At 30.4% G+C, this 11,670-nt stretch overlaps 1 protein-coding gene across 1 annotated transcript in view; it reads left to right on the forward strand.

Moving 5' to 3' along the window:
- The window catches only part of LOC136987974 (alpha-tocopherol transfer protein-like), a 15,283-nt gene extending 4,005 nt beyond the window's left edge, over positions 1-11,278 (forward strand). The window contains exons 2-6 of the mRNA XM_067285744.1: positions 4,870-4,972; positions 6,699-6,941; positions 9,062-9,255; positions 9,774-9,887; positions 10,679-11,278. Coding sequence (XP_067141845.1) covers positions 4,885-4,972; positions 6,699-6,941; positions 9,062-9,255; positions 9,774-9,887; positions 10,679-11,029 — 990 coding nt within the window. The 5' untranslated portion in view covers positions 4,870-4,884 and the 3' untranslated portion in view covers positions 11,030-11,278. The remainder of the gene's footprint in view (positions 1-4,869; positions 4,973-6,698; positions 6,942-9,061; positions 9,256-9,773; positions 9,888-10,678) is intronic.
- Positions 11,279-11,670: the final 392 nt, after the last annotated feature.

The raw sequence follows: 11,670 nt of genomic DNA on the forward strand, positions 1-11,670 counted from the left end.
AAACGGTAATTTTGAAAGGTAAATGTTATCGCTAACTAAATACACAACAAACATAAAAAATCTTTATAAGATAATAAGTTTTAAAAAGTTTTCTTCTTAAAACTTGGAGCAGCAATCGGCTTTACGATCTATTCTCTCCGTCTTCCTATCGTTAGTGCGAAATTTCGATCTCTAAATGAAAAAGCTGCGCAGAGATTCCAGATTGAGATGAAGTCGCTCATATTCATCACCATCGAAGAAATGTCAATGATTGGTGCAAGAATGCTTTACATGATCGAGAGAAGATTGAAGTCGATAAACTCCGAGAAAGATCCGCCGTTTGGTGGATTCTTTGTCTATTTGTTTGGTGATTTTCGTCAGCCTCCTCCTGTTAAAGATACTCCTCTCTCCTCGAGAGTTTTTTTACAACGTAATGTCCCAACAAGGTCCCTACCTGGTTGGAACATTACATTACATTCTCATTTGATTCTTTTGAGTAGTTCATTGAACTTAGTAATTCTCGTAGAGAAAAATAGCGCAGATAGTTCCTTCACAGATGTCTTACAATATCTAGCTTCGGGTGATTTGTCTGATACAGATCTGTACATTCTGACGACAAGAAATCGAGCCTATTTATCCAGAGATATACTTAATCAGTTCCAAACGGCTATATTCAACAAACGAGCAAGTTACCGGTAAACAAAGCAACGAAGACTACTTGCAGTCAACTGGGTACCGTGTTGCTTATATGGCATCTGAAAACACTCCAGATATTTCCCCGCCTTTGTCCAAAGATGACTCAGCTCTTGGACTCTCCAAGTATTTGAATCTCTCAGTTAATGCCAGAATCATTCTAAGAGTCAACTTATGGGTGCAAGGAAATCTCTTGTCAATGGTTCACTAGGAACTATACGCTACATTATATATGCTCCTAATATATATGTCTAATGTTTATTTTAGTGGAATTCATCTATGGTAATCTGTTTCCAATAATCCCCATAACACGCTCTTTGAACGATGGCAGTATATTGCGATCTCGTAGACAGTTTCCCCTTACCTTAGCATACTTGATGACTATACATAAATCACAGGGATTAACTCTTCCAAAAATCGAAATAGATATAGAGAAAAAAGAGACATCGGTGTTACCCATGTTACATTGAGTCGAGTGAAAAAAATAACTGACTCAGTATTTTTAAAGAGTCACAATAAAGATCGCTACGAGTCAATCCAAGGCTCATAGTGATAGACAGAATTTCGTGAGACGTTGGCATAGCAATTAATTAATAGCTTATTCTGACCTTATATTTGTACCTTTAAATGATCCAATAAAAATCAAATATATTGTTGAGAACGAATGATTCTTTGTTTTTTTTTTTTTCTCATAATCTAGAAAATAAAGGTGGGAGCAGCTTCGTTCCGACTACACGCTGATACAGCGTTACTTAACTAGTTAATCAATGTGCAAGTATTTACGTATTGTTGTAAATTTTGGCTTTCAATTACTTTGCTATTTAGAATTCAATTCTAGTCAGATTTTTACAGTTGAGAAGATAAATAATGTACTATATGTGGACTCGTGTTTTAATCTTGTTCTTGTCTGTTTAAACTATATCTATTCACTATATTTTAAACTACACTCACTACACTTCGTTTTATTTAACGTATAACGAGTTGCTCGACGTACAGAGTATGACAAAATATAATAAACGCGGTAGTTCAAGTTTGATGTGAATTTTTTTACTTTCTCTAATGCTTTTTTAATAAAATAATATTTTTATTATAAAATTTTATCGCGAGCATCTGATCAAACCGTTGCGTGTAAAGTTTCTACTGTACTGAACCTTGGACAGTTGTTTTCTATGTCACTGTCTTAACAAACGTCAATAACGTCCTTATTTTATAAATTTATTAATTAAAAAATTGATGATTAAAAAATTCTATTAAATATTTTTATTAAATATTTAAATATTAAAAATTGCCACTAAATAAATTATTAATTATTAAAAAATTTATTTAATTTGTGAAAACATTAAAAAAAATATATTTTTACTATTTAAATTACTTGATGTACTAATTATATATTTATACCTATAGAAATTCTAAAATAATCAGTCAAATAATTTCTGTTGTTCGAAAAAGAATAGAATAAAAAATCTCACACCAAATGTAGTAAGCAGGAAATTAAATGGAAATAAGAAAGAAATGAAATATAGCGACAATGGCCTTTAAAACTGGCACTAAATCGAGTAAAAAATCTTCGATAATATGATTTATACGTAGTAGCGAAGATCTTACACACGTTTAGACTTCGAATGTTTCGATATTCGAACTTTCAAACTTTATAAATGTAATCCGAGAATATCATTAAATATATTTTAATATTTTAGTTACTACATTTTAGTACATTGTACAACGTAGCAAAGTGAGAAAAAAGAGGAGAGGTAGGAAAAAGAAGCGAGAAGAGGCGAAAGAAGAGAGAAGGAATGTATTCATTACAATGAAACAAACTGGTCAATTGTAACATGAATTATGTATTCACAGTCCACATTTAAACTTAAATACATCAAAATAGCCATTCGAGTCAGGAAGTTCCCTTCTAAATATAAATTTAATGCACCAATATTGAAACTTCGGACATTCCTATTTCTCTGTTAATAAAAAGTTGACAAACGAAACAATTATACAGAAAGAAATCATCGAGAGATAGCTCAATGCACGTTTTCTAAATATTTATATTTATCCATTAATTTGTTAATTTTAAATACTAGATTAAGTTCAAAAACCAGTACTTGTATAACATATCTATAATAACGAATGCACGGTGTCTGTTTGATTTATATTACTTAGTGACATTGAAAACCATATAAATTATCATGAAAAATGGCACTCCACTCCTTTCGTGATTCCATTCCTTTAAGATTTCGTAACAATTATAGTTTTTATATTAATATTTAACCTCATTACTTTCCTTCCGGGCATTTCGGCTTGTAGAAATTTAATATAATTATTTGTACTCGTGTACGTATTAGAAAGATGCTTTCTTTAATAATTATTAAAATTTTTAGTAATATATATAAAATTTTAAGAAATTTTCTTCCTATTATTTACTATTTACTTCAATATTAATGATTTATTTACATACAGAAGAAAAAGACAAATGAATTCACCTTTACATTTTTAAGATTATTATTTTAGTAATTACTTTATAGTTGTGAAGCAACTGTATTATGTAGCTGCAAATTTCTCAGTAAAATTCTTTGAAAATGTTAAATAATTTAAAATGTAATTGGTAAATAAAGCATGCTAGATATAAAATATTAGGTTAATGTTACCTTAGGTTCCGAGATGGGGACGTAGGGATTTTTTCCCTACGTCGGCGACCGCTCCGGGGAAAAATTTTTTCCCTGCGATTCAAGATGGCCACGCGAACGGCCGCCATCTTGAAATGCTATGCAGAATTCGCGGATTTTAACCGAAATGAAAAAAAATTAAAAAAAAAGGGAAAAGGTAATTTTTTACTCACTTTTCGATGGAGTTCGACTACTTCTTCCTTTGTTTCTTTCCTTTTCGATCCAATTTTTTGCCGGTTTCGCTAAACTCCGGATTTTCGTTCGGTGAAGTTCTTTTATTCGCTGTTGTTTTCGCTTCGGCCGCCCTTTTATTGGTCGGTTGGCGTTTTCCTTCTTTTGAATTAGTATTACTATGCTGCTTTTTGGTATCTTTTCCTTTTCTTGTTTCTTGTTAGCTTTCTTTTTCGTAATCGTTGCAGGTGCTGCGAGAACGGTTTCGGGCTGGAACCAAATCGGCACTTTTCCCTGCCCGGACAGGTGTTGCTTAAGTGTTGGGCAAAAGTTGGAAATCTCTCGCCTGGTTTTCTGGAGGGCCAGGAATCACAATCAATGCAAACGGACTCAGTCGGCTGTATGCCTAATTTCACAGCAAATTTAAATGCGCTATCGACAAAGGGAGGTACACCTAACTCCAAACGGTCGTCTTCCATCGACTTGTAAAAATCACGGGAAGTGCATTTCACCCGAAATTCGTCGTTGCAAATCAAATCGACCGAACCGCTCATTTCCACACAATCGGTAATAACTAAACGAGGGGAGGTTGGAATGGTGGGAAGAAAAAAACACAGCCTATCCTTAATTTCTAGTTTCAGGTTCGTCTAACGTTTAGCTAAAAATTGTAAAAAAAAAAAAAAAAAAAAAAAATACTTACTAATGCAAGAAAAAATATTAACCACAATTATTATCCGAAAAGAGTTAATTTGAAAACGAAAAATCGTCACGAAAAAAAACACGAGTAATAATCCAAATCGCAAAACACGGCAGCACACGTTTCCAACTGGTAGTCAATTTGCATAAAATTGCATTGAAACGAACAGAAATCACGTCACAGATCGAGCATTTGCATATTCGCGCGTAACACCACTATGAATTTCCCGCCGATATTACTCTCGCACGACGTCACGAAAAGGCTCCCTCTACCGTCGCAAATTTACACACACCGTCGCCGTTTCGAGGTTACAGGATACTCGGCAACATGGAAGTCGGGGTCGAAACTGACCGGGGAAAAAAATTCTCGAGGGCATCGACGTCACGAGTCTAGGGAAAAAATTTTTCCCCGTTGCAGACGCCGACGTAGGGAAAAAATCCCACCACCGCAATCTCGGAACCTAAGGTAACATTAACCAAATATTATATTAAATTTATTCACGTGCCTTATTCTGAAATAAGACTTTATTATTAACATTTCTTACGTAGCTTATTTTCAATATGCTACATAATATAATAAAAATTCGCTTTATTTTCATTCTCGAAAAACATTTTAAATATTAATTACAAACGTTTAAAAATTTCAATTGAAATTTGTTAATGTTTACAGAATTTTCTAATCGTAATGGAAATTAAAGATTCTATATTTCCGGAAGAAAAAGAGGAATTTCTTTGGGACGATAAAGCACTTCATGCATTTAAAAAAATTATAAGTAAGTAGAAGTTTTAATTATAACTAGAATAAAAGTTAAATAGATTTAGGCCTTTTCTATTTTACTATATTGAGTATAACTAAAATGTAGTGTAAACTTAGAATTGATATGCAATATTATAATCGATTAAGCAAGTTTTAGTAATTGTTACTTTTTCGGGTGTTATATATAACAAACAGAATGCATGGTGATTGGCCAAAAAATAGCTCCATCTCCAACATTTTTTATATTTTTGGGCTTAGAGGACCTTGAAACGTTAAGAAGTGCAAGTAAAAGTTACAGGTTTTCTCTATATGTGTTACTGTTAGTGTGTTTGGACGAGCACGATTTTGTTCACCCAAATCTTTACAACTCTTCTGTCTTTGGTGGAAAATTTTTAAAAATTTGCAATTAAGTTTGTATATTGAGAGATTGATGATATTAAATTTTGAGGGTTAAAAATTAAAAGGTGAAAAGATAAAAAATGCTCGTGTCTCATATCTCGAGGTCAAACTAAATGACGTTATTTACTCGTTATTAGCATTTGTATTATTTTATAAAACTCATTTCTACCGAAAAATGATAATTTTTGCTATTTTATAATATTGAATAATAAAAAAATTTTGAATAAAATAACAACAAATGGCCACACACAATTTTTAAGTTTCGCCAAAAAAGTTACGCAGATCGTTTCTGGATTTTTTGATTTTGTAGTTCCCTACTGATAAAATATGTATAACTTGAAATTCCGATTCTGTTTTGCTAACCTTTTCTATTGTTCATGATTAATATATACAGCAACAGTAACTTATATGACGGCTGACTCTTCTGTACTCTAGTAATGGGATAAACAAATTGTAATGAATTTTATTCGTGGAGAAGTCTACACATATTGTAATTTAAACCCATACTTCCTGTCATCTACTAGGTTGATTATGCTAAATATATATAACAGTATTACAAGAAAAACGTTGCAACTTCCTTTCCTCGTAACGTGAGAAAAAAGTTGAGTTTCTCATTGCAACATTTTTATTTCAAAAATATATCAACAAACAAAAGGTTAGGCATGAACTAAGCTTTTGTTTGTAGCTTAACTTACTTTAATATATACAGCATTATATATAACCCAGTGCTTAAACCAGAAGTCTGCACTTACTAAACAGGGACATCCAATTTAAGTTTATTTTGTATGTGTATTATTCACACTGGTTAAGATTCATGAAGTTATAAACAAATGTTTTAAAAAGTTTCATGTCAATAAATTCGTGTAGATTGTATATGATTGGCCTTTTCCAAGGCAAAATCACGAGCATGTTCTTGAAATCAATTTTTATTATTTATAACTAATATTCTGAATCTAATAGGAATCTTATTCTTGATTTTCCAAGGCATCACTTATTGCATCTAGTCAAGCCAATGGATTAAAAAAATATAATCACACATTACAGATTATTGATAGTGTAAACACTCAATTATTGATTGTAGATCGTACAATTAGGATAGTTATTCAAATAACAATATTAAAAATTATTCGAATTATTCTTTACAAATTACATTTTATCGAATAATTATAAATGAACTTTAAAATATATAATGTGCCACAAATATAATTACTGAATAATAGACGCTTTTCTATATTATGAAATTAAAATATATTCTGTAATTATAAATATTACATAATTATGTGGAGATTCATTACATTAAGACATAATAATACATTATATTATTTTTTTTACATTACAAACAGAAGATCAAGGGATCAAATGTCGTATGGATGACATTTTTCTTCTTGGAATTCTTCGTGCTAGAAAATATGATATGCAAAGATCTTTGAAACTGCTGAAGAATTATTATGAAGTGAGAATAAGGTATCCTCAGTACTTTAAGGATCTGCTTCCTTCTACATTAGAACATGTTTTGCCATTGAATTGTGCTCAAATTTTACCAAAACCAGATAATGAAGGAAGATTTATTTATTTTTGTCAAATCAGTAAGTAGACCTGTTGATATTTAATTGTTACTAAGCACATATAGAAAATTAAAGTAAATAATCGAATCTAATGTTTTAACTTATTCACAGAAATTGATAAAAAGTTTACTTTTCTTTAGTAATACACACTGTACAACGTGTCCCATAATTCTAGATTCTTTGTAGTTATGTTGACATTTTTGAACTTTTTGCAGATAAAAGGTGGCACTGAGTAAGGAAGAATCAATTGAAGTTATTTTGATGGTAGACACAATAGTCAGCGAAATGTCGCTTGAATCTACGACATGGACCTGTTACATAAAACGCTTGTAATTGCTACAATCTTTACTAAATAGAGTTTATAAGCAAAATATGCTGAATGTATACTTTTGTATTAACTAACAAGCTACTTGTCGTACGCAGCTTTAATTACTGAAGCTTAATTATAATCAGTAGGAAGCTGCATGTAATTCGTACTAGGTATAAGTTATACGAGTCTCGTAACTAATAACGTGTGACTTGTAATTTTCATACACCTGGGCTTAACATAATGTGTGATAAATGTAATGTTTGAATATATCCAGTTAAAGGTTACAAGTCACTATCATCAAAATAACTTCAATTCTTTCTTATTTACACAGCGCCATGTATTACTCGCAAGAGAATAAACAAAAATGAACATACAACCTACAATTGGAGACTTCTCGTTCACTCTTTACTTACTGACGAACTGACGAATTATTATTTAAAGTTATTTGTTATGTTTTATTACAAAATAATGCTTTAAAGGTAATATGAAAATAAATTCGATATAAGTTTATTATTCTTACAACTTTTGAAAATAAAATCTTGTGAAGAATTTCTGCGTAAAAGTTAAACAATGTGGGAAAAACATTAGCTTTTTCTATTGTTGCAAACTTATTGTGTGAATTTCACAAAAATATGTAGGCCTATTCATAAAATATAGAGTGCAGGACATGTGAATGTCCTAGACTTTATATGTAAAATAAGATGCTATTTGAGACCTTCTGACATTTGTGCATTAAGAATGTCTTTCGTCCAACCCATTGTAAGATTAACCAGGCACACGATAGATTCGATATATTTTAATAATTTTAATTTTCATTATCGTTACTCATCGTCGTCTGCTAGTTTTCTTATGAAGAGAAATTTTTAATAGAATATTTAAAAAATTATAAAAAGTATATTTTCTGTAGATTGTGATAATTTGTGATGAAAATTTTAGGAAAGTCAGGTTAATATTCTAATTGATCTCTTGTAAAAGTATTAGAGAGTACTCAGACTTTATGTTTGTTTAATTCTTTTCTATTTATTTAATTCACTAAATTAGTGTAGATGAGATGCCAAATAATGATGTCTTTTTATCTGTATTTGCCACTGTCCACCTTGATTAAAGTAAACGAAGATTTTTACATTCGAACAGGTCTTTTATTTTCTATTTATTTTATTTGCAAAATGCATTTCGGGCAAATGCATATAAACCGAAAATTCTATAACATATTTTACATGATCTTTAAAAAAAATGCACGGACATTCACATATTCAGCATTATTCTTTTTACTTTACATGAATCTCATTTACTTTCCTGTTTGTTATATACAGCAGACAAAAAAAAGTATGGCGATCAGTCAAAAAATGGCCTCCCAAGATTTTACATTTTTGGATTTAGGACACTTTAAAACGTCAAGAAGTGCAAAATATTTCGGGAGTAATCTCTGTATGTTCCTATATTAGGTGAGGGGGGCACAATTTTTTTCCACCTTTTTTGAAGCTTAATAACTCTTCTGCTTTTGTCGATAATTTCTGAAATTTATCTGGAATGTTTGTTTATTAGACGGATTGATGCTCTTAAATTTTGGTGATTAAAGGTCGACGGAGTAAGCAGATGCTTCTTAATTCCGCAGCAGTACAACTTTATCGCTATTAGTGATTATTCTACTTAACCATGATGAATCTTCTTCTAAAAACATTTACAACAATACGGATAACAGCTTACATTTGTTCGGTTTCACCCAAAATAAAATACGCGAAATTCATTAAAAGAACTTTTATACTAAATTTAAATATAATTATGATTATAAGCGATATTCTCTCTCATATTAAACAATTGATCTTCTTAGGTAAATGGGATACTTCTGTTGCAAATATAACGGATACATTTCGTGCTCTAATGCTCAACTTCGATCTGATGTTAAATTTTCATCGAACTCAAGAGAAATGTATCGTTATTATTTTAGATGCTGGGGGAATGACACTATCACATTTTCTGCAGATGTCACCAAGTTACGTGAATTCAACAATGAACATTTTATTCGTAAGAATTTATTTTTTAATATTAATTTATATATCCTGTAATATAGTAATATGAGTTATGATCGGAACACAAAGCAACTTGCCGTATACTGTTCTTTCAACAGATATATCGAAAATTCAGTGGCATAGATGATTTTAATATCGGAGCAAGTCCAGTTTTTTTATTTCGTAATTATACTAACGAAAATTTAACAATCCATTTTTTCATCTTCCACTTATCTCTTTCTAGACAAAAAAAAAAAATTTCACCTTTTAATGATTTTATTTAACTTGTTGTAATAAATTAAATCTTGAACGTTAATGAAATCTTTGTATCTTACTGTCCTCAAACATCATTTTATTTAAATTCTTCCAACTAGCATAGGCCGCAGTAATCAAGAAGAACAGTGCACACAATATGTTGTGTGGTTCTAATGAGTCACATATTCATAGTATTTAATAATAAAACAAATTATATTAATAAAAATAAATTTTTATAAAAGTTCATTACGTTTTTAATATTGTTATATGTATTATTAGAAAGACAGTTATCCGCTTCGATACAAGGAAATACATGTTGTCAATTTGAATATTATGATAAAAGCAATTTTAACTATGACGATTCCTCTATTATCAACTAAACTGAAGGAAAGGGTAAGTACAGAAATATAATCTAATTTTACAATTTAAATAATTTTATGTTTTTTAACAAATTTCAAACTAAATGATTGAAAATTACAGGGAGAAAGAAAAATATTTTCTTTCTATGGGGGGAACTTGTGATATCCGTAAACTTTGTGGTTCCGGTAGAGTGTTTATCCCAAATCGCCATGTTTGATTGTAATTAAATTTGAAAAAAGACGTTATTCTAATTATAATATAGTTTAAATAAATATGAAACTTGTTTGTCGTGTACACTTTCCAAGTGTGAGAAAAATTTGAAAAACGAGGAGATTTCATCGGTACTGAAACATGGAGAAAATGAGGAAGCATAAAAACATATGTCAATAGTATTTGGCTGATCACGACGCAACGTAATATCTGTAAGAAATATTGGTTTGACAGGACTATTTCATCTCCGGTATTTATCTGCTGTTCGAGACTGTTCTAGTCTCTCGTAATCGAAATCTTTTTGTTTAGAAATTATCGACTATACGGTCGTGCAGTATCATCCTAATATATCAGGATCTGGAATATCTCTGGTTTCAAGTTTTCATTGCTTCCATTACTCTTAACAGTTCTTATTGTTTTGATTCTTAATGGCATCAACCTTGTTCACAATACAAGTCTGAAAGGCAGACATATATTGTATAGTATCATATTTTAGAAATTAATTGTTAGGTTACGTATATTTTCTAATTCAAAAAATTTAAATTTTCATATATCAAATTAATCATTTTATGTATTATTTCACTAATTTTTCTAAACATGTTTCCATTTTGCAGTTGCATTTTCATTCCGACATGTCTACTTTGCACGAATTCATCCATCCGGATTTTTTGCCTTTGGAATTGGGAGGTAATTTGCCTTCAGATCCGAGTGAATTCAATAATATGATTAGAGCCAACGAAGAATTCTTTCGTAAGAACGAAGAATTTATGAGATTGTACGAAGAGGAAAATAATAAGCACTTCAGCCAAGGCAAATTTACGTATATTGGCGAAAATTTTGAAGACGAAAAAGTTAAGCAGTTTTTAGAGAAATCGGAAGAAAAATTTAAATGCTATTCCGATGATCCGGAAGCATTTATGGCTTCTCTGAAAGAAGATTCAGAATTGGAAATTACACATTTTTGAATAATATACAATTATGTTGTTATGGATTATGTTATTATTTACGATGAGACTATCAAATTTATTAAATTTAACAATTATTTTTTGTCATTTAAATATTGTGTACTGAAATCAAGATTCGTGTTTAACATTTATTTTAGCATAGAATAATTGGAGAAAAAATGGTTTACCGGTATTGTATTGAAGCCACCTGGCAACATTAGTTTTTTTTACTGTATTATGGTTTAAAATAAAAAGTAAAATTTAAATGGATTATATCATCTACAAGATAGACAGAGTTTAAAAGACTTATTTATCATGGAAATATCGTATATAAATATATGAAAAAGCTGGTAAGCTATAATAAAACACAAATAATATTGTCTAAATAAATCTTATAGTATGATTGAGATAAGTTAATAATGATAGTAATAAAGCGCAGAATCCAAACGTTTAGGAGTTGAAAGTTGAAATTTGGTACACAGTTGGTACACATATAATAAAAGCAATACAGTTTGGGTACGCCATGAGAATGTTCCCCTAAATTTCGCCTAAATTCCTTTCGAGGGGGACAGGGAAAGAGTTAAAGATTACTTTGAACTCGGATTTAATGTATTATTTTATGTGTGATTTTTTGCGTTTTTGCGGAAAATCGAAAATATTTT

The sequence above is a fragment of the Centruroides vittatus genome, unplaced genomic scaffold, assembly GCF_030686945.1.
Source record: "Centruroides vittatus isolate TY-2023 unplaced genomic scaffold, ASM3068694v2 scaffold_2931, whole genome shotgun sequence".
NCBI classification, from domain to species: Eukaryota; Metazoa; Arthropoda; class Arachnida; order Scorpiones; family Buthidae; genus Centruroides; species Centruroides vittatus.